Here is a 24,931-nt window from a genome sequence, read left to right as displayed (position 1 = left end):
TCTGACATTTTGTAATTTCTATTTTTTTTTAACTTTTTGTATTATGTGTGTATTCTTATTGTATTGCGCTGACCTAATGGCTAAATATAAATTAACTGGTGCCTCTTTTTTCCTTAATACGTTTAAGGTCAATTTATTTGGTTTTTCAAAAATTCATTACATGTTAAAATTTTAAATCAATTTAAGATCAGCATGTGGGCATATGGCATCTATCGGGGATCATCCCTACCACAACAAACTGCATAGAATATTAGACAGACATGGTTACTCAAAGGGTTTGGTCACTGATCTTTATCATTAAAGAATCTATGGATTGTAATATTTGTGTTGTGGAGAAATGACCAGGCAGGAGACGGGAGTACAGTTAGTTTGCTTTAGTCAAAACCCCTCGTGCTCTACAGCCCCCGGCACAATAGTGCGCATGTGCATTTCCTATTAGGTTTGGTAACGTAACACTGCCGTAATACATTACTGCGTAGTAACAGCATAGTAACTAATAGAAACAGATGTAGATCACAGATGTAGATCACAGATACTACATGGATAAGAGAGCTAACATCGATATTGACATGTTTTCACAACTAACCTTATTTCATTAAACTGTTGAGAGCCCCTCTCTCTGCACGTCTCTACCCGCTGTAACGGCTGTCTTCGTCGTCAGATGAAACAGAGAAGTCATCGTCGGAAAAGGTGGACCAATACGCAGCGGAGGATGTGTTCATCATTAGAATATTTTTTATGAAAAAGAGAACACTACAAAAATAAACAAAAGACGACAGCAAAGCAGTCCTGTCAGGTACAAAACACTAACAGAAACAATTACCCACAAAACCCAAAGGAAAAACGTGCTCCTTATGTGTGACTCCCAATCAACAACAACGAACTTCAGCTGTGCCTGATTGGGAGCCACACACACGGCCCAAAACACAGAATTACAAAAACCTAGAAAAATAACATAGAACGCCCACCCAATGTAACACCCTGGCCTAACCAAAATAAAGAACAAAAAACCCTTCTCTATGGCCAGGGCGTTACACCCGCTCGAGAAAGTTATAAAGCAGAGCGAGAGAGAATGCAATGGAAGTGGTAAGATATTCTATAAGGTCAGCCTATTTATTATTGAAAATATGCCCTATTACAACTATATACTAACCATGTACTTTCTCTCATTTGTGTGGTACTTAAAAATATTTTGCTAATGTTGCCAGTCATGTAAAAGGAAGTAGAATTGCCTAACCCTAACCCATGCAATGCTTTATTAGCTGGTTATCTGCAGCCATAGCTGCAGGAAGTAGGGGTGCTGAGGGTGCTGGAGCACCCCCTGAAAAATCAGAAAACCAATATTTTTTTATAAACAACAATTGTTTTATTTTTTTTGTAGTGCACTGGACCTTTAATGATTATTTCACATAGTCTACTATACATTTCACATAGTCTACTATAAAACATTGTATTTTCACACACCCAATCAGTCTAAATATTTAGAATGCAAGAACTAGAAGAAATTAATATCTGGGAACAGTTGTTAACTGATATAAATCAATAATTAACAGATGTGTTGATATGTCTCTTTTGTCTGTTATTCTCTGGTTTGAACAGCACAAAAGGCAGAAATAGCATCAGGATATATAAAGCACAGTCACGTATATAAAAGTTAAACATATGAAATCAACAAATAAAAGCAAGGCAGTGGCTGCTAGTACAGGCCAGGAAGGCAATGGGTGTGTACGAAATCTGTAATCATACTAAATACTAATTAAAATGTACTGTTAAGTAAAAAAAAATAATGCAGTAAGCAACAAATATAAATGTTCTAGGATCATACATACTAGGATCATACATACTAGGATCATACATACTAGGACATACATACTGAGAATGTGTCATCTAATGCAGTGTTTCCCAATTCTGGTCCTCAAGTACAACCAGAAGTAGTACCATATTTCTGTGGCACACAGACAAGTACCCCTTATTCTACTTGTCATCTAATCATCAAGCCCTTGACAAGTGTTAATCAGGTGTTTTTGTCCGGCCTACAATAAAAATTTGTGCTCTTGGGGGTACTTGGGGGTTGGGAAACTGATCTAATGCCCAATTGCGTTGTTTACTGCCATACGTTCATTTTGGTACAACACGTCCCCTGATCTTATTTGCAGCTGTTGTCAAACTCAACTGGGTCTGAAAAGATAATTCTCTTCCTCAATAGCATGCAGTGAATTCTTAACCGAAATGAGAATAACATCCTTGCATTTAAAACATTTGCCGTGACTGAATACCCACACTTGCGTTCTACATAGTAGGCTTTTTGTGTATGTGAAATTAGAGTTTTATAGTATGTTGAAATTTCAAACATCAAGCATGCTTAAATGCCAGGATGTCATACTCATTTGGCCTTTCATCTAGTAGAATTCACTGCACCCTATTGAGGAAGAGAATCGTCTTCTCACAAGTGTGTTTGACAACAGCTGGTAATCAGAATAGGGGACGCACTCTACAAAAATAAACCAAGGGAGCGGGACAATCGCGATTGCGCATTAGATGAAGCCTTCTCAGTACGGATAAGTAGTATGTTGACATTTGTTGCTTTCTGAATGTGTTTTTACTAAACGATACGTTCTATCTAGTATGTAGTATGATTAGTACACAGTATGTCGTTTTAGTAATTAGTAGGCAAGAAATTTCACATAGGCTACTATATAAATTTCTATTTTTGCATACCCAAACAGCCTACTATTTAGGACGCAGGTACAGGTGTCCAGCCTCTGCCAATTTCTCTGGGATAGTACAGGTGAACATTCTGCACATTTATAGTTATCGTTCTATAGCTATAGCAGTTTAAACATGTGATTTACAACAGTTGTTAAAGGAATGTGGAGCAAAGATCTTAGTTTTATACTATTTCAGCTATTACACCATCTTCATCCTCCTCATCATCATCATCATTACTGTCCAGTAGGTATTGACATTTTATGTACTATGTTGTATTTACATACAGTATATACATATTCATTTCCATCAGTAATGTTGTTATTACTATTTTAAAACAAATCTATGTATTAGGGCAGTAAATATCATAGGGTTAAGCCTTATTTGAATGGGACTAGTTTAAACTAATGCACATTGTCGTGTAGTTAAGACTCTCACTGCATAGTACATTTGTTCACCACTTGTTTAGCGATTCCCTTTACCGTTGTCATGTTTTCTATCTCTTCTTTCTGTTTTTCCTCCAATTCCTTCATTTTATCAGTCAGTGCTTTTTCATTATCACCATATTGATCCTTTAAACGATCACACTCCTCTTTGTGCTTTTGTCTTAGTTTCTCCTTCTCTTCTTCAAGTTGATCCAATAGTTTTTGGATGTCATTTTCATATTTCTCTTTAAAGTTATTCATTTCCTCTGCATGTCTTCTGGCCTCTTGTTCATATTTATCCTTCTTTTCTTTTGTTTTCCTTTCATAATCTGCCTTCATTTCCTTCAATTTCTTCTCTTCTTGTTCTCTCCTGACTTTATCTTCCTCCTCTTTCCTCCTGTTTTCTTCTTCACGTTCTTCTTGAAATGTTTCCTCCAGTTTTCTTAGTCTTAGTCTCTCCTCCACTCCTCGATTTACATTCTCTTGAAATCTTCTTTCCTGTTCCTCTCTACGTTCTCTCTCCCACTGCTCTTGTTGCATTGTCATTTTGTCTGTCAACTCTCTCCTCTTTTCTTCAAAGTGTTTTTCTATTCGGTCTCTTTCTTTTTGGTCTATTTCTCTCCTCTGCTCTTCTGATTCCTCCATCTTTATTCTATCTTGTTCCCTCTCTCTTTCAAACTGCTCTCTCAATCTCCTCTGTTTTTCCTCCTGTTCTCCAAGAGTTTCTACCTCCTTCTGTCTCCTTAGCCTTTCTTCTTCCTGTTGTGTGTCTCTTTCTTTCTTCAACTGTTCCTCCCATGCCTCTTTTTCTCTACGCATGACCTCTTGGAGATCTGTTTGACCTTTCTCTGCTTCCTCTATTTTGCTTTGCCACTCTTGTCTTACTTTCTCTTCCTTCTTTCTCCTCTCATCCTCTTCTTTCTCTCTCCTTTTAATTTCTTCCTCCTGTTTCAATTTTAGTTGATCAAACTTCCTTTCTTGATTTTGAAGCTGTTCTTCTCTGTCTTTCTCTTCTTTTCTCAGTTTTTCCATCCTCATGTTATATTCTTCTTCCTTTTCTCTTTGGAGGGTTTTCAACTTTATTTCGTGAGTTTTAATCTCTTTTTCCATCTTCTCTTTTTCTGTGTCCCATATTTCTTTTTTCAACTTTTCATCTTCTTTCCTTTTTTTGTCCTCCAACTCTCTTCCTTCCTTCTCTGCTTTCTCCTTGTCTTCATGCTCTTTTCTAATAGCTTCCTCTCTCTCTCTCAACATTTTTTCTCTAAGCTGTCTTTCCTCCTGAACTTTCAATCTCTCCTCTTCCAACTTTGACTTCATCTTTTCCATGTCTGTTTCATGGTTGACCTTCAGTTTCTCCATGTCAGCCTTTATCTCCATCTCTCTCTCCTTCAGTATTGCTTCCTGTTTTTGTTTAATGGCTGCCTCTGCCTCCTGGAACATGTCATTGGTGTAGAAACTGCCCTTGTTCATGGACACCATTTTGTTAATCTTCTTAAGAAGCTCAGTGACCTGTGTGTGGTTAGTTTTGTCTTTGTTGTTGAAGACATGGAATCTGTCTCCACAATCTCTGATCAGTTTTTTCAGTTTGGCAATCTTGCTGTTCCCAATGTAATCTTGAATTGATTCATTTTCCAAGTCATCTCCTCTAGTAAACAGAACTAAGCAGAACATTCCTGCCCGTGGACCAAAGGTTGTCTCTATGAGGTCCAAAGTGTCCAGCTCCTCTTGTGTGATTCTCCCGATACTCAACACTATGATAAACACATGGGGTCCAGGAGCTGACAGGGAAACACATTTCACTATCTCTTGCTGAACATCTTTATTAGACAATGTTGTGTCAAAAAGTCCAGGTGTGTCCACGACAGAAACTGTTCTTCCATCAACTTTGCCGACTGCCTTCTTGCAAACTGTTGTCACAGAATCAGTGCTGGGTTTAGACTCAAATTCCTTTCTGCCCAGGATAGTGTTTGCGGAGGCGCTCTTCCCATTTCCAGTTTTCCCAATCAGCACCACCCTTATGCACTCTGTGCTGGAACACTCCAATTCAGCACCTAGAAATTAAGCAATAAATGATAAGATATGAATGTTAATTACTGCATTAACTGATATTGAAATCAACACAGAAGGTTCATAGTGTTAAATCATTGTTTTCCCAATCACCCCCAATATTTGTTCCTCCCTGTGTTCAACAAACTCACCTTGTGACATGTTCCTGATTCTCTCCTCTAAATCCTTGATTCTTCTGTTTTGGTCCAGTTCTGATTGGTGTTTAGCCTCCATGTACATGTACAGAGTGTAGCAGGTTCTGTTCTGATCCATCATTTTGACTATTTCTGCTACAAGTTCTGTCGTCTGCTTGGCGTTAACAATCTTCAACGCATCAAAGATTTTATATCGCCCTCCGCACATCTTGATCAGTTGCTTTGTGTCTGCATTTTGTTCCACAAACTTAACTGCAGTTTTATCAACTGGAATGTTATCCTGTCTAAACAGGACCGTGATAAAGTCATTGACTCGTGAGCTGAGTATCTTCTGGATGGTCTCCAACTCTCCTTTGTCTTCATCAGTGATTGGACCCAAAGGTACAACCAGGAGGAAAGCATGGACTCCAGAGTCACAGAGAGAGACACAGTGGAAAGTCTCACGCATCACTTCCTCCTGAGTGAGAGGTGTTCCATACAGAGCAGGCAGCTCGATGAGGGTGACCGGCCGACCACACACCTCTCCTTCTCTCTTCACACACACTGAGGAGGAGCTGGACTTTGGACTGGACTCTGTCTGACCCAGTATGGCATTGGCTGTAGAAGTCTTCCCAGCTCCTCTTCTGCCACACAGCACCACGTTCAGTCTCTGAGCCTTTGGTGTCATGGTATCATGTGTCGTCTCTTCATTGGAGGTGAGGTATCTCCATTCATTCTCCTCTACCATCTTTTCTATCTTTTTAGTTAACTCTTCGTGGTCACTTCCTTGTTTGTACATTTCATGATACCTTCCTCCACATTCTTCGATCATTTGTCTCAGATGAGGATTTCTTGTGAATCCCTTTTTGTGAGTAATGATCACCATTGAATGTTTGAAGGCCTCTTTACCAAATATGCTCAGGATCAACTTGAATGTGTTTCTGTTCTCCTCTGTGAAGTCCTCAGGCTTCAACACCAGCAGGACCCAATGAGGCCCAGGAGCAGAGAGGGACTTACATTTCTCCATCTCCTGCATCAGGGACTCCACAGGCAGAGCAAATAAGTCTGGAGTCTTTACAACAGTAACAGATTTGCCATTCATCTTCCCACTGGCTGACTCACATTGCTGTTTTTTGCCAAACAAACCAGCAGAAAGGCCTATTCCTGGAGAAGCCCTTTGCTGTAGGATAATGTTACCCACTGTTTTCTTCTTGTCGTCACTCCTCCCCAGAAGCACAATCCGGAGTTGAGACTCTGTAAATCATATTTACACATTGATTGATATAAAGATATGCAGAACAAAACAATGTAGTTTATCAATTTTCATACTGGATTGTCCCTGCTGCAAATGAAAATGGGCCCTTTTCTTGTGATGCTTGTGATTAAAAAGCTTGATAGCAATAGTCAGTAATATTAAATAAATACCTGTGGATTAAATCCTCAATTAAGCTAATACAATGTACTACTAATACAACAAATTACATGACCCATGTCCCTCTTGGGAATGTTTTCACAATTGTTCAGAATTTTACGATTACATTATACAAGTTTTGCAGTCCTGCTCTGCAAGATGAGTACATCATAGTTAGTCAAGTGAATAAGAAAACAATTATCTATTTACTTCCACATGTAAATTCTGCTTACACAGCTGTTAGACATTTTAAAAACAGCTTCAAAAATAAAAACAGCTTCAAAAATAATTATAATGTGGACAGATCCTAACTGAGCCGTAGCCATCCAACTTTAATATAGAAGTGTCAACATGGTGTAAATGAGACTGAATTTTACCCACCATATTTTTCTCCACTGCGTGATTGCTCCCCCAGGTTTTCATTAATTGACGTCAATCCTGAAAAATGTGTTGACAATTAATACCAGTGACTTTATCTTCGCAGTCCCTTTCAACCAAGCATGATGAAACAACAAAGCAGTCATCCTTAATGAGGAGTGAATATAAGTTGACAGTATTAATGCTATAGTTCAATTGCATTTTTCACATTTTAAGTCCAAATCATCCTAAAGTGTCTGAAATTGATTGTAGTTCAATGAAGTTACTTTAACATGATTTTAATCTCGTTTATCCCATAACTAAATTCATATGTAATTGGTCAGCTGCTCGATTCAGTTCGGGAACGAGGAGCAGAACCGGAACAAGGAGCTCCACCTTCTCTCTTTGGAAGTTACGGCCAAATGTTCCCTCCCCCACCAAAAGTCGAAAGACGCTAACACCTGCGAAATCGTGATTTGTTCAAATAAAGGACGAAAAACACAAATGCTGGTACTACTGCTGCTCCCTATCCCACGGTCGCATTCCTCCTGACAGATTCTACAGTACAAGTAATATTTTCGTAGTTCTGTACACAAGAGACTATGATGATTTTGACCTGAAGCTTTAAAAAATACTAATATTAGGGATGTGGAGTCGCATTGGATTTGTGCCACAGATGCTAAAAAGTTAGCATTTGGAGACAGTGGCCAGGTAAACAAAACCAAAGCGTGGGTTGCTGTTTTACCTTGTCCAAAGAGTGCTGACAGGGTAATGTGGGGGGACTATCACTTTAATACTGTCAACTTATATTCACTGCTCATATTACTATAACTTTTGTCAGTGTGCTGTATACTTACCAATTTCTCTCATTTTCTTCCAATTGTCCAATTGTGCTGATTTACCTTGTTCCAAAACATCCTTTCCAAGTTCTTCCTCAGAGAAAGATTTGAGACTTCCATCAGTTTTACTCCTGTGGATTTCCTCTTTCCCTTGTTTCATGTCACTTGAACTCTCTTCAAATACATCACAGGTGAGATAGCCTCCTCCATTCTCCTTTACAATCTTGTCAACATCTGCCATAAGTTGAGTACGGTCACTGAGGTGCTGCCTCCCTCTACAGGCTCTGACCATCTGATTCAGAGGGTGATTCTCATCCATGTGTCCCCTCTTGTCTTCATGAGTTGTCAATACCATTGAGTAGTCAAAGGACCGGTCACTGAGGGTGTCTAGGATTGTCCTGATTCTGTCTCCCTCTTCCTGTGTGAACTCCTCAGGCTGCAGCACCAACAGGAACACATGAGGTCCCGGGTCAGACAGAGTGACACACCAACGCAGATCCTCTGAGAGTTTGTCATGTGACATGTGAGGGTCTAACAGGTCTGGAGTGTTGATCACAGCTATGTGTCTTCCCTCCACCTGACCACTGACTCTCTCACAGTGGTTTTGTACATAGTTGGTGTCAAATGCCACTGTGTCCAGGATGACGTTTCCAACAGCACACTTCTCAGAGCCATTCTTGCCGAGCAGCACAATCCTTATCTCTGTAGGACTTTCAGACACTGTAACATAACCACCACAACAACCTTATTTAAAATGTTTGCTGTAAAACACTGTTGACACTAACATTATTGTTTGCTTTTCTTTCAGTATAACACCATGAACATTACACACCATATTACAATAGAACAACATAAATCCACAACTCTACAATCTAGAGAAATCAAAAATCAGTTGAAATAAATCAGGTTGATATTTTATTAATCACTCACTCTTTGGGGGCAATAGTTCCATACTGCTGCGTTTCTGGGCCACTGGATTCGAGACTGAAAACACATCCAATTAACAAGCCTCAGTATTTTGTAAAGTTGTTCATATTGATTGTTGCTTTAGTTGAATTTGTGAAACTCAGGGTATACATGAGCGATTTAAAGACTAACTGAAATCATTATTTGAAAAGCAAAAAGGAACAATTATAACCACAAATAGGTGCTAAGTGGCATAAAAAAAAGTCAAAGTCCAGGCACTCGTGAGAGTTTGAAAATTAAAAACCCACTAATGTATGGGCAAAAACATTATTAAATACACCAACACATATCAGCTCCATCAGGTCAGTATGGGATAAACCATTATTAAATACACCAACACATATCAGCTCCATCAGGTCAGTATGGGATAAACCATTATTAAATACACCAACACACATCAGCTCCATCAGGTCAGTATGGGATAAACCATTATTAAATACACCAACACATATCAGCTCCATCAGGTCAGTATGGGATAAACCATTATTAAATACACCAACACATATCAGCTCCATCAGGTCAGTATGGGCTAAAACATTAAATACACCAACACATATCAGCTCCATCAGGTCAGTATGGGATAAACCATTATTAAATACACCAACACATATCAGCTCCATCAGGTCAGTATGGGATAAACCATTATTAAATACACCAACACATATCAGCTCCATCAGGTCAGTATGGGCTAAAACATTATTAAATACACCAACACATATCAGCTCCATCAGGTCAGTATGGGATAAACCATTATTAAATACACCAACACATATCAGCTCCATCAGGTCAGTATGGGCTAAACCATTATTAAATACACCAACACATATCAGCTCCATCAGGTCAGTATGGGATAAACCATTATTAAATACACCAACACATATCAGCTCCATCAGGTCAGTATGGGATAAACCATTATTAAATACACCAACACATATCAGCTCCATCAGGTCAGTATGGGATAAACCATTATTAAATACACCAACACATATCAGCTCCATCAGGTCAGTATGGGATAAACCATTATTAAATACACCAACACATATCAGCTCCATCAGGTCGGTATGGGATAAACCATTATTAAATACACCAACACATATCAGCTCCATCAGGTCAGTATGGGATAAACCATTATTAAATACACCAACACATATCAGCTCCATCAGGTCAGTATGGGATAAACCATTATTAAATACACCAACACATATCAGCTCCATCAGGTCAGTATGGGATAAAACGTTATTAAAATACACCAACACATATCAGCTCCATCAGGTCAGACACCCTGATTCCCCTCTAAGAACACCGTGGTTCTTGTAGAATACTGAATGCTCCTGCTACTTTCTTCTGAAATCATTTTTTTGTTGAGTAGCTATGTAGGTTTTTGCTAAGCTAATTTAATGTCATATCAACATTATTGTGAACAATTTATCAAATAATAAATAAAATATTGTGCTGGTTCCTCTTCAAAATCAAATTGCAATTATTTGCATCAGCTTTTCGGGTATTCTCAAGATGATGTATTTTTATGTATAATATATTTAACTTTCAATGTTTCTCAAACACTAATATATTAAGTCCAGCATAAAACAATGGCTAAGACCTAACTTAATTGTATCAAATCCAGAACTGTTATTGTACATTAGATCTACTTAATCTTTCCCAACGGTTTTGCTATCCTTTCATCATGATCCATTGCACAACAAACTGTTTGATAGTAATATACAAATGTGCTTTTGTTTCTTCAAACATGCATACAACATTGTGTAGAAGTATTGTAATGTAAAAAATATATATATTACCCGCAATCCTCTGAAAACAGTTTTTACAGTTTACAATTTCCACCAAGTGGACTAACCCTACCAATGCATAGAGTGTTGGCCTTTCACGCCAGTGACCCAGGTTCACTTCCTTCCCCTCCCTGTCGTTCGCTACATTGGTGTCAGAAGTGGAATGACAGCCGTAAGTTCATCGGAGTACATAGCCCGGACATGTGAGGGGACTGACTAGCCTCCCGTTTGGAGGGGGCAGTTTAGCGAGTCTCGATAAATGTGCCACATTACAATTCCCACATCTGTCTGACAGTTATCAGAAATTATCACAATGCAATACTTCTTCATGATCTTCTATGTAGGACGTCGGAGTACAAAAATCGGTTAACCACCATACTGAGGAACTAAATTTAATCTTGCGTAACACCCACGATGCAGTCGCACCCCTAAAAACAAAAAAACATTTGTCACAAGAAACTAGCTCCCTGGTATACAGAAAATACCCGACCCCTGAATCAAGCCTCCGGAAAATTGGAACGGAAATGGCGCTCCACCAAACTGTAAGTCTTACAACTAGCTTGGAAAGATATTACTGTGCAATATCGATCATCCTATTTTTTCAAACTAATTGAGGAGAATAAGAACAATCCAAAATGTATTTTTGATACTGTCACAAAGCTAACTAAAAAGTAGCATTCCCCAAGAGAAGATTCACTTCAGCAGTGATGAATTCATTAACTTCTTTGACGAAAAGATTATGATCATTAGAAAGCAAATTACGGAATCCTCTTTGAATCTGCGTATTTCTCCAAAGCTAAGTGTGCCTGAGTCTGCACAACTCTGCCAGGACCTAGGATCAATGGAGACACTCAAGTTTTTAAATCCCATCTCAACACAACAATCACGAAAATAGTCATAGCCTCTAAACCTTCAAGCTGCATACTGGAGCCTATTCCAACTAAACTACTGAAAGAGCTGCTTCCTGTGCTTGGCCCTCCTATGTTGAACATAATAAATGGCTCCCTATCCACCGGATGTGTACCAAACTCACTAAATGTGGCAGTAATAAAGCCTCTCTTGAAAAAGCCAAACCTTGTCTCAGAAAATCTAAAAAACTATCGGCATATATCGAATCTCCCATTCCTCTCAAAATTGTTTGGAAAAGCTGTTGATAGCCCATCGTAGCACTGAGACTGCACTCGTGAAGGTGGTAAATTATCTTTTGATGCCGTCAGACCAAGGTTTGGCATCTGTCCTGCAGCTATTGACACCATCGATCACCTGTCACGACTTCTGCCGAAGTCGATGCCCCTCCTTGTTCGGGTGGTGCTTGGCGGTTGACGTCACCGGTCTTCTAGCCACCATTGATCAGTTTTTTCATTTTCCATTGGTTTTGTCTGGTCTCCTTACACACCTGTTTCTTATCCCAGTAATTACATGTTGTGTATTTAACCCTCTGTTTCCCCTCATATCCTTGTCGGTGATTGTTTGTTATGTACGTGTTGATTATGTATCGGTGTGCGACGGGTAATTTTTTTACCCAGATTATTTAGTACGTTGGTTTTGTAGTTTGTTTTCTTTAATAAATACTCCATTTTTAACCACTTTGGTTTCTCCTGCGCCTGACTTCCCTGCCACCTACATACACGGATTCTGACATAACCACATTATTTTGGAGAGACTGGAAACCGTAATTTGTCTACACGGATAAGTTATGGCCTGTTTTAGATCTTATCTGTCGGAAAGATATCAATTCGTCACTGTGGATGGTTTGTCCTCAAACACATATCAATTGTAAGTTTCGGTGTTCATCAAGGTTCCGTTTTAGGACCACTATTTTCACTATATATTTTACCTCTTGGTGATGTCATTCGGAAACATAATGTTAAATTTCACTGCTATGTGGACAATACACAGCTGTACATTTCGATGAAACATGGTGAAGCCCCAAAATTGCCCTCCCTGGAAGCCTGTGTTTCAGACATAAGGAAGTGAATGGAATCAATTTTTTTACTTTTAAATGTAGACAAAACTGATTTGCTAGTTCTAGGTCCCAAGAAACAAAGCGATCTTCTGTTGGATCTGACAATTTATTTTCATGGGTTGTACAGTCTTCTCAAATAAAACTGTGAAGGACCTCGGCGTTACTCTGGACCCTGATCTCTCTTTTGACAAACATATCAAGAATATTTCAAAGACAGTTTTTTTCCATCTTCGTAACATTGCAAAAATCTGAAACTTTTTGTCCAAAAATAATCCAGAAAAGCGAATTCCTACTTTTGTCACTGGATTAGACTACTGCAATTCTTTACTTTGTGGCTACCCGGATAAAGCACAAAATAAACTTTCAAAATACATTTCATTGATTGACTGTGCGGCTTGTGAGCAAAACAGTCTAAGCTTTTCATTATGGGGTCATAACAGTCTGTAGCTCAAACCGTTCAGTTTAGAGACGTTTTCGTGAGAAGAACCGTTTTCAGGATGTTGTCTTGTCTCACAAACTCTGTTGTAACGTAGCTCCCGTCTACCGCAGAGGTGAATGGCTGCTATGGGCAGATCCAGAACAAATAGATGAGGCAATTACACATCCAGGAAGTCTGTAGCTCAAAACCAATGACTATATACACTACCATTCAAAAGTTTGGGGTCACTTATAAATGTCCTTGTTTTTTAAAGAAAAGCAAAAAATAATGTCCATTAAATCAACATCAAATTGATCAGAAATACAGTGTAGACATTGCTAATGTTGTAAATGACTGTTGTAGATGGAAACTGCAGATTTTTTATGTAATATCTACATAGGCGTATACAGTGGTTCCTCCTTTAAAAGTTGTGTCATACTGCGGCACACCTTGCGGGCTGCTGCAGCATTCTGTGGAACGTCATCTATTTGTCAGCCATTTCTTCTGTTAATGCAAGTTTTGCTAGTTTGACCACCAGAGGGCATCTTTGAGAAGCATTTGATAGTCTTTCATATTGCAAGCACGCGGGAGACCGACAGGGAGGAAGGAGTAGGCTGTCCTTGTAAATAAGAATGATTCCATGTGTTATTTCATAGTTGTGATGTCTTCACTATTATTCTACAATGTAGAAAATAGTAAAAATAAAGAAAAATCCTGGAATGAGTAGGTGTGTCCAAACTTTTGACTGGTACTTGCTTAATTAATTAGATTAATATTATGGTGTTTCTATTCCATGAAAAACGAAAAAACCCTCTGGGTAAATTCAGACCGTTTCGCTCTCAGACAGATTTTTACCTTGTCAGCTCGGGGACTCGATCTAGCAAACTTTCGGTGTCTAGCCCAATGCTCTAATCACAAGGCTACCTAAGTTTGGGTTGGTAACTTATAAAATGTTTTAATTATGATTCGGATACAAGCGAGAGTGAGTTGCTCTCAAACTGTGAGGGGCTGGGGGTACTGCTCTAATTTATTGGGTCTAGGGAGGGTTTCTCTCTCTAGAAACCTTATCTTTTAGTGTTCTCCGAGAGGGAAGTTATTAGAGAACTCACTGGACGGTAGCTTGGGTCAACCATGAAGGGGTTCTTTGTTTTACCATGTCATCAGAATTCTAATGTTAAATCGCAGCAATACATATAGATTGCTGGATGATATGATACAAGTAATTGCATACAAGGCTCATAGTCTATGTCTTGCGTTAACACCCAAGGATAAAAAGTAAGGAGACGGGCATGGAGACCAGCATCACATGGGCTGAGCATAGAATGGAACGGATGGACGGTTCTTTCCCCAGTCTTAGTCACATCAAGGATGGTGTGAAATTATTAAACATGTACTTTCTCTCTTCCCTGTTCATGTCAATATCATTTTTCAATATAATTTTAGGTGCAAATAGTCCGGGTAGCCATTTGATTACCTGTTCAGGAGTCTCATGGCTTGGGGGTAAAAACTGTTGAGAAGCCTTTTTGTCCTAGACTTGGCACTCCGTTACCGCTTGCCATGCGGTAGTAGAGAGAAGAGTCTATGACTGGGGTGGCTGGGGTCTTAGACAATTTTTAGTGGCCTTCCACTGACACCGCCTGGTGTAGAGGTCCTGGATGGCAGGCAGCTTAGCCCCAGTGATGTACTGGGCCGTACGCACTACCCTCTGTAGTGCCTTGCGGTCGGAGGCCGAGCAATTGCTCGTACCAAGCAGTGATGCAACCACTCAGGATGCTCTCGATGTTGCAGTGGTAAAACCTTTTGAGTATCTGAGGACCCATGCCAAATCTTTTTAGTTTCCTGAGGGGGAATAGGCTTTGTCGTGCCCTCTTCACGACTGTCTTGGTGTGTTTGAACCATTCTAGTTTGTTGGTGATGTGGACACCAAGGAACTTGAAGCTCTCAACCTGCTCCACTACAGCCCGGTCGATGGGAATGGGGGCGTGCTCGGTCCTCCTTTTCCTGTAGTCCACAATTATCTCCTTTGTCTTGGTCACGTTGAGGGATAGGTTGATTAGGGCTACGGACTTGCCTGTCAGGTGGCAATGGAGGAAGAAGGAGATGGGGAACAAAGTGAAAATGACATGGCTTGTGAACACCTCTCTGCGCCTGTGGCCGAAAAGGGGAAGACTGGGTGAAAGCATGATGTTCCCTAGGGCCTTCGTCTTTGTGGAATCCAGCAGAAAGGTATCCTGGAGGCACAGAGTCAGGCGAAGAGAGAACGGGAATTGTCATGTTATCAGACTTTGGGTTGTCATGCATATATAATTATGCATAGCTTATCACCTTGTTAATACTGTTATGTTTTGTGTTTCTCGTTGCTTTTCAAGTCCTGTGCTATCACTCTCTTAGGAACCAGGAGGAGAAAGTTGAACTGGGAGAAGTCAACAGATCTATCGGACACGTTATTATCAGTGTTCTATGAGAAATGGAAATAAGAGTGTGCATGGTGTGATTATAGAACAGAGGCCATACGTCTCTGAGTTTGTAAACCTCACTGTGAATATGAATTATGTTTTATTTTTTGTTCATGTTTTATTATCATTGTTAGTCCATTTAAAAGTATTTTCGAAGTTGATGTAATGTTGATCAGTAAGGAGTTAAATGTTCAAAACGGGGGATTGATGGATTCTGGGTTCTGACTCCTAAAACTTGAATAGGGTTAATTATCAGGTGTCCTATTGAAATATTGAGTGCCATAGTCTTGGGTTTACACCAGAAGTTAATGGTTATCTGTAGGAGGATTGTATATGGTGGGTACAATTAATCTTGGAATGTGCTGAGTGGAGGGGAAATGATCACGTGGCAGCACTGATAAGGGGAGAGAGCTGTGGATTAGTGATGAAGGGGGTCGAGGTCAGGTCAGGTCACGTTAAGGGAGAAGGAACAATTTATTGCCCGCGTCACTTCATTTCCTGCCTAGCAACAGAGATGTAATGTTTAGCGAGAATTAGGAGACTCCACCCAAACTGGGGTATATATATTACCACTATTTGAAATGTGTCTTTGTCTGTTCAGCTGTTCGGCCCTTTGGGGTGAATAAACTTGGTTTAAGCTTTCATAGTGTCCGTCGAGTTCTTACTCTGATATTTAGAACCTAACAAACCCAACCTCTAATCAGAGAGGTCCGGGGGGCTGCTTTACTGACATCCATGTCATCGGCACCCGGTGAGTGAGTGTTGTTGGGGGGTTAACTGCTTTGCTCAACGACAGATTTTGCCACCTTGCTGGCTCGGGGATTCAAACTAGCAACGTTTCGGTTACAGGCCCAACTCTCTTAAACAGCCATCACAATGCGGCTTCCACCCGGTTACGTAACCCTGCATCTTAGTGGTAGCTGCCCCATATACATAGACTTGAAATCACTGGCCACTTAATAATGGAACACTAGTCACTTTAATAATGTTAACACATTTTTGCTTTACTCATCTCATATGTATATACTGTATTCTTTTCTACTGTATTTTAGTCAATGGCACTCTGACATTGCTCATTTTAATATTGATATATTCCTTAATTCCATTATTTTACTTTTAGGTTGGGTATATTGTAGAGGTCGACCGATTAATCGGAATGACCGATTAATTAGGGCCGATTTCAAGTTTTCATAACAATCGGAAATCGGTATTTTTGGACGTCGATTTGGCCTTTTTTTTTTTTTTTTACCTTTATTTAACTGGGCAAGTCAGTTAAGAACACATTCTTATTTTCAATGACGGCCTAGGAACGGTGGGTTAACTGCCTTGTTCAGGGGCAGAATGACAGATTTTTACCTTGTCAGCTCGGGGATTCAATCTTGCAACCTTACGCTAGTCCAACGCTCTAACCACCTGCTTCACATTGCACTCCATGAGGTTAAGCGAATGCAGTAAGAAGCCAAGGTAAGTTGCTAGCCAGCATTAAACTAATCTTATAAAAAACAATCAATCAAAATCACTAGTTAACTACACATGGTTGATGATATTACTAGTTTATCTAGCCTGTCCTGCGTTGCATATAATCGCTTAGGTACACGTTGCTCCAACCATAAACATCAATGCCTTTCTTAAAATCAATACACAAGTGTATATTTTTAAACCTGCATATTTAGTTAATATTGCCTGCTAACATGAATTTCTTTTAACTAGGGAAAATGTGTCACTTCTCTTGCAAACAGAGTCAGGGTATATGCAGCAGTTTGGGCTGCCTGGCTCATTGCGAACTGTGAAGACTATTTCTTCCTAACAAAGACAGCCAACTTCGCCAAACGGGGGATGATTTAACAAAAGCGCATTTGAAAACCATAAACATCAATGCCTTTCTTAAAATCAATACACAGAAGTATAGATTTTTAAACCTGCATATTTAGCTAAAAGAAATCCAGGTTAGCAGGCAATATTAACCAGGTGAAATTGTGTCATTTTGCGTTCATTGCACGCAGTCAGGGTATATGCAACAGTTTGGGCCGCCTGGCTCGTTGCGAACTAATTTGCCAGAATTTTACGTAATTATGACATAACACTGAAGGTTGTGCAATGTAACAGGAATAACGTTTTGTTTTCGAGATGATAGTTTCTGGATTCGACCATATTAATGACCTAAGGCTCATGTTTCTGTGTGTTATTATGTTATAATTAAGTCTATGATTTGATAGAGCAGTCTGACTGAGCGGTGGTAGGCAGCAGCAGGCTCGTAAGCATTCATTCAAAATAGCACTTTCGTGCGTTTTGCCAGCAGCCCTTCGCAATGCATTGCGCTGTTTATGACTTCAAGCCTATCAACTCCCAAGATGAGGCTGGTGTAACCGATGTGAAATGGCTAGCTAGTTAGCGGGTGCGCGCTAATAGCATTTCAAACGTCACTCGCTCTGAGACTTGGGAGTAGTTGTTTCCCCTTGCTCTACATGGGTAACGCTGCTTCGAGGGTGGCTTTTGTCGAAGTGTTCCTGGTTCATGCCCAGGTAGGAGCGAGGAGAGGGACGGAAGCTATACTGTTACACTGGCAATACTAAAGTGCCTATAAGAACATCCAATAGTCAAAGGTATATGAAATACAAATCGTATAGAGAGAAATAGTCCTAGAATAACTACAACCTAAAACATCTTACCTGGGAATATTGAAGACTCATGTTAAAAGGAACCACCAGCTTTCATATGTTCTCATGTTCTGAGCAAGGAACTTAAACGTTAGCTTTTTTACATGGCACATATTGCACTTTTACTTTCTTCTCCAACACTTTGTTTTTGCATTATTTAAACCAAATTGAACATGTTTCATTATTTATTTGAGGCTAAATTGATTTTATTGATGTATTATATTAAGATAAAATAAGTGTTCATTCAGTATTGTTGTAATTGTCATTATTACAAATACATTTAAAAAAAATACAAAATGGGGTGATTAATCGGCAACGGCATTTTTTTGGCCCCCCAATAATCGACGTCGGTATCGGCATTGAAAAATCATAATCGGTCGACCTCTAGTATATTGTGTGTATTGTTGTGAATTGTTAGTTAATACTGCACTGTTGGATCTAGGAACACAATCATTTCGCTACACCCGCAACAACATCTGCTTAACATGTGTATGCGACAAATAACATTTCATTTAATTTTGATTTACGTCAATGAAGCCAATAGCGGTCTCAGCTCTATTGTCATTGAAATGATGTAGGCCTTACTACCTTTTAAAAAAAAAAAAAAAAAAAAAGATGTAAAATGACTTGAATAGCCTATGGGAAAAGCTTCCAAATGTGTATTCGCATCAGTAGGCTAAGTGACTGAATTGCATCAGAAAAGTATTGGTTCAGGGAAACTCATCAAGTAATAGGCCTAATGTGTGTGTGTAGAGAGAATATCTGCATTGCTTTCAATTGCTTGACTAATGATCATGAGTACTCACCTCAACTTAGCTAACAATTCCCATTCTAATTGTAACCAAATATCCAAACGGAGATTCAGTGAAAACAAAAATCTGACATTGATTTATTTATCAAGATGAGTTCCAATGCTTGTCTCAAAGCAGCGCAATGACGCTGTCCCAATAAAAATGGTGCTTTAATTATCATCAGTTGGCCATACATGGTAATTCCTTTACATCTATTATAACCAGTGGTGAAGTGGTATTTTTTTGGGGTAGCCTACCAGAGCACCATTTTTATTATTACTAAGCCATCATTTCTGAATGAAAGTTGGTACCAACATGAAAACTATTGTATAAAATAATTTTAGAATATATGTTACATACAATACTTTTTTGGTTACTACATGATTCCATAAGTGTTATTTCAGAGTTTTGATGTCTTCACTGTTAATCATCAATGTAGAAAATAGTAAAAATAAAGAAAGACCCTGGAATGAGTAGGTGTGTCCAAACTTTTGACTGGTACTGTATTTCACTGTGCTGCTGACTATCAGGCAGTGAGAAGGCTGTTACTGAGTGAGTGAGTGAGTGAGTGAGTGAGTGAGTGAGTGAGTGAGTGAGTGAGTGAGTGAGTGAGTGAGTGAGTGAGTGAGTGAGTGAGTGAGTGAGTGAGTGAGTGGTGGAGAGGGGGAGGGCCGGAGGGGTGTGTGTGCTCAAAGTACACTGGTTGAGAGAATGCTGCAGCAGAGGCAGGTAGGCTACTTAGATTGTTGATTATGGAGACACTCCTTTTCCATAAAACATATTAACGTGCTAGAACTGATATAACGGAGACAAAGCACTGGAAACCTACTTTAGATAAATTAGCTCAGAGGTGGTTTAAAGTAAACTCCATTCTAATGTCCACTGTTCTTATGGATAACAGTATTAAGTCGGCTTTTCTTATGGATAACAGTATTAAGTTGGCTTTTCTTATGGATAACCGTATTAAGTTGGCTTTTCTTATGGATAACAGTATTAAGTTGGCTTTTCTTATGGATAACAGTATTAAGTTGGCTTTTCTTATGGATAACAGTATTAAGTCGGCTTTTCTTATGGATAACCGTATTAAGTTGGCTTTTCTTATGGATAACAGTATTAAGTCGGCTTTTCTTATGGATAACAGTATTAAGTCGGCTTTTCTTATGGATAACAGTATTAAGTTGGCTTTTCTTATGGATAACCGTATTAAGTTGGCTTTTCTTATGGATAACCGTATTAAGTCGGCTTTTCTTATGGATAACAGTATTAAGTTGACTTTTCTTATGGATAACAGTTAAGGGTTTTACTCATGCTCAGTTCTAAGGTCTGGAGCGCTGCACGGGTGGAAATTTGAAATGGAAGTTATGGAACTCCCTCGCGTGCTTGTGTTATGGGAAAAAGTCCACAATGAAAATTACATGAAATGTGGAGGTGTAACGATCGTCGTAGAAAGGTGACCAAGATGCAGCGTGGCACGTGTTCTTGATTGTTTATTTGAATCAAACAAACACCCAAACAAAAATAACAAAGGGAAACGAAAGCGCACAGTTCTGTCAGGTACAGAAGCACAAAACAGAAAAAACAACCCACAAAACACAGGTGGGAAAAGGCTGCCTAAGTATGGTTCCCAATCAGAGACAACGATAGACAGCTGCCTCTGATTGGAAACCATACCCGGCCAAAACATAGAAATATAATGACATAGAATGCCCACCCCAATAAAAAGAAATAAACCATCTCTCTCAGGTCAGGGCGTGACAGGAGGATGATAGGCTATATTTGCATCTGTTGGCCATCAAGTAGGCTATTAATTTCAATGCCATTGCAGGCTACTGTAGCCTACCATTAAATACGATAACTCAGTTTGTTGTTGAAGCGTTGTGTAATAGGCTACCTGCATCTAGCTCAGATAACCATGGCAAAATTTAATTGCAATTATAAACCCAGATTTTAGTCAGTATTCTATGCCCATTGAAATAAGTCAATCTCGCAAATATGCCATTTATAACGGTTTGTAGTCTTAACATCTGTCACATAATCACGACACAATTGTCAGAAAATAGCATAACATTCATTTTTAGAAGTTCGTCCAAGTGTTTCTTGCACAGAGATTTCAAGATCCTCTGTCCAACTTTCATCACTCAAACTCTCCTGTCGGATTTATCTATAGTTATGCACATGCACAAAAGGGATTTATTCACAATTATAAACTGGGTGGTTTGAGCCCTGAATGATGATTGGTTGAAAGACATTGGTATATCAGACGTGTACCATGGGAAAAACAAAAACATACTTTTTACTGTTCTAATTATGTTGTAACCAGTTTATAATAGTAATAAGGTACCTCAGGGGTTTGTGGTATATGGCCAGTATACCACGGCTAAGGGCTATGTCCTAAGAACAGCCCTTAGCCGTGGTATATGGCCATATAGCACACCTCCTCGGAACTTATTGCTTAATCATAGCAGTCAAAACAAGTTAAATTAACATCCATTGATGGAAAATGATCTGGAGAGTTTAATAAGGGCGATTTATCGTTTCTCTTGCAACATATTCTTAAACTCGCAATAATTAACTTCTTGTTATTTTTTGTTATGATTATTTTTGGTACTTTTTACCACCTTTTTCGTGGTATCCAATTGGTAGTTACAGTCTTGTCCCATCGCTGCAACTCCCATACGGACTCGGGAGAGGCGAACCCTGTACCCATGACCCTTTTCCACATTCCAGACCACGGCACTGCAGCCACAGCCAACTAGCTATGCCACGGTTACTGTACTATTGTCATTGGCACTCCAGTAAATTAGTTCATGATGGATCTTTAAACAGTGATTATCCAACACAGAAAATTTTGCCACCAATTTAACTCCCAACTATGTTGAAAATGTAAAGTGCAAGTCATGCCTATTGATCATTAACTCGTGTGGATACTCACTTTATTAACCGTAGCTGATAAAGCACGAGGAGGGAGAGAGGCACCGCTCTAGCAGGCAGGGGAGGGGCCGTACCACAGAGTTTCTAAACCCAGAGATACAACATTGCAAGACTTTGGGGAAAGCTTGCGAAGGAGACTATGTGGAACAAGCTGGGGTTTGGGCTTTGAGAAGTTAATGAGAGACGTGAAAAAGTATTCCTTAGTTGTTCATTTTCTCAAAATCTAAAGGCACAACCTAGATTTGAGCCAATGTCTTAAGTAGCTGAACATGTTATTAAGTGACAAACTGACACGTTTTTATTTTAGTCAAAAACGACTTTATATCTAAGGAGTGCCTTTGATTTGACGGCCTGCACATGCGCAGTTTGGCGCGAGACGACCTTTAGACCCAATGACGTGAGCTGAGCATGAGCTTAGCTTGCCATGACATCTCCTACAAGTGTGATCAGGGATTTCTACTGGAGAAGCAGTTTTAGCCCATCTTTATATTGAACTGTCTTTGGCCGTACTAAGAGCTAATGACACAGGGAGTTGCACAACTGAATGCATTCAACTGAAATGTGTCTTCCCGCATTTTAACCCAACCCATCTGAATCAGAAAGGTGTGGGTGCTGCCTAACCTACATTCATCATTTTAATTCCATCTTCCATTTATTATATATCTCCTAACTTTTGCCACAAGCGGAGGCTCTTTGACTGTAGCCTATTGCCGCTTTGATGTATGATTGTCAGCATAAATGAAAACATTTCTCTCTCTCTACTGCAGCAGTCGTGTGCGGATCTGTATGGACCCTTCCCGACAAGTCAGTTAAAATTACACATACCCGAGACCTGTGACAATCATATCCGTTCTGACACAGACCCGTGACATTATTTACATTATTAGCATTCAGGTATTACATTTTTATAAATAAACTGGAAAACAATAATATGGTGCCTGCCTGGTGAAGGCATTTCTCCAGAACCCCATGTTTCAGATATTTCCTGTAAATGATTTTCCAAAGATACAGCATAGAGTGTTGTAGGCCATACTAGACGAAGAGCAGTTGCCCAAGATGAGCCAACAAAAAAAAATATTTAGCCAGTTCGGCAAATTGAGTTAGAAATGTAGGCCAACAATATGAATGATACGTTACAAGATTTGATGAACATCAGGCCAATATATATATATATTGTTGAGGTTTTACTGCTCTTACCTTCGTCTCTGAATGATGCAGCGTCTGCCATTTCATCCTTCAAATGTCTGCACTGGACAGATAAATGTGAAAGTGAAACTTGAAGAAAAACATATTCCTCCTACCTGTTAAAGGGACAATTCGTTTTGTGGAGTTGTGGAGAGACTGCAATCTACATGTTGAATTTGTTACAAACCACTAACTTGAGCATTTGTAAAGAGAATAACAATATGACTGAATGTTCTCCACCTGGCATACAGTGCATTTGGAAAAATATTCAGACCCCTTGACTTTTTCCACATTTTGTTATGTTACAGCCTTATTCTGAAATGAATTAAATATTTTTTTCCCCACATCAATCTACACACAATACCCCATAATGACAAAGCGAAAACCAGGTTTTTATACATTTTTGCAAATTTTGAAACTGAAATATCACATTTACATAAGTATTCAGACCCTTTACTCAGTACTTTTTGAAGCACCTTTGGAAGTGATTACAGCCTCAAGTCTTCTTTGGTATGACGCTACAAGCTTGGCAAACCTGTATTTGTGGAGTTTCTCCCATCCTTCTCTGCAGATCCTTTCAAGCTCTGTCACGTTGGATGGGGAGCATCGCTGCACAGCTATTTTCAGGTCTCTACAGAGATGTTCGATTGGGTTCAAGTCCGGGCTCTGGCTGGGCCATTCACGGGTATTCAGAGACCTGTCCTGAAGCCACTCCTTCATTGTCTTGGCTGTGTGCTTAGGGTCGTTGTCCTTTTGGAAGGTGAATCTTCGCCCCAGTCTGTGTTCCTGTGCACTCTGGGGCAGGTTTTCATCAAGGATCTCTCTGTACTTTGCTCCATTCATCTGTCCATCGGTCCTGACTAGTCTGCCAGTCCCTGCCACTGAAAAACACTCCCACCGCATGATGCTCCCACCACCATGCTTCACCGTAGAGATAGTGTCAGGCTTCCTCCGGACGTGACTCTTGGCATTCAGGCCAAAGAGTTCAATCTTGGTTTCATCAGACCAGAGAATCTTGTTTCTCATGGTCTGAGAGTCAATCAATCAATCAATCAATCAATCAATCAATCAATCAATCAATCAATAAAATGAATTTATAAAGCCCTTCTTACATCAGCTGATGTCACACTGTGCTCTATAGAGACCCAGCCTAAAACCCCAAACAGCAAGCAATGCAGGTGTAGAAGCACGGTGGCTAGGAAAAACTCCCTAGAAAGGCCAGAACCTAGGAAGAAACCTAGAGAGGAACCAGGCTATGAGGGATGGCCAGTCCTCTTCTGGCTGTGCCGGGTGGAGATTATAACAGAACATGGCCAAGATGTTCAAATGTTCATAGATGACCAGCAGGGTCAGATAATAATAATCACAGTGTTTGTAGAAGGTTTCTATCTCAAGGCCATCAGACTGTTAACAGCCATCACTAACATTGAGTGGCTGCTGCCAACATACTGACTCAACTCAAGCCACTTTAATAATGGGAAAATTGATGTAATCAATTTATCACTTGCCACTTTATATTATTTATATTAGATAATGTTTACATAACCTACATTATTCATCTCATATGTATATACTGTACGCCATACCATCTACTGCATCTTACCATCTTGATGTAATTAGATGTATCACTGGCCACTTTAAACAATGACACTTTATATAATGTTTTCATAACCTACATTACTCATCTCATATGTATATACTGTACTCTATACCATCTACTGCATCTTGCCATCCTGATGTAATGTATCACTAGCCACCTTAAACAATGCTGCTTTATATGTTTTCATACCCTACAATACTCATATCATATGTATATACTCTACTCCATACCATCTATTACATCTTGCCTGTGCCGT

The 24,931-nt window shown here is 39.5% G+C and overlaps 1 protein-coding gene across 1 annotated transcript; it reads right to left on the bottom strand.

Moving 5' to 3' along the window:
• Positions 1–1,776: 1,776 nt before the first annotated feature.
• LOC123741603 (uncharacterized) lies at positions 1,777–23,161 on the bottom strand. Its single transcript, XM_045714489.1, has 6 exons — positions 23,088–23,161; positions 8,849–8,902; positions 7,937–8,638; positions 7,104–7,160; positions 5,330–6,565; positions 1,777–5,182 (listed from the first exon to the last, which is right to left on the bottom strand). The coding sequence occupies exons 1-6, from the start codon at positions 23,116–23,118 to the stop codon at positions 3,141–3,143; spliced, it is 4,122 nt and encodes a 1,373-aa protein (XP_045570445.1). The 5' UTR covers positions 23,119–23,161; the 3' UTR covers positions 1,777–3,140.
• Between the last annotated feature and the right edge of the window lie 1,770 nt (positions 23,162–24,931).

This window comes from Salmo salar, chromosome ssa03, assembly GCF_905237065.1.
Source record: "Salmo salar chromosome ssa03, Ssal_v3.1, whole genome shotgun sequence".
Taxonomy (NCBI): domain Eukaryota; kingdom Metazoa; phylum Chordata; class Actinopteri; order Salmoniformes; family Salmonidae; genus Salmo; species Salmo salar.
This window is presented reverse-complemented; position numbering and strand designations above follow the sequence as displayed.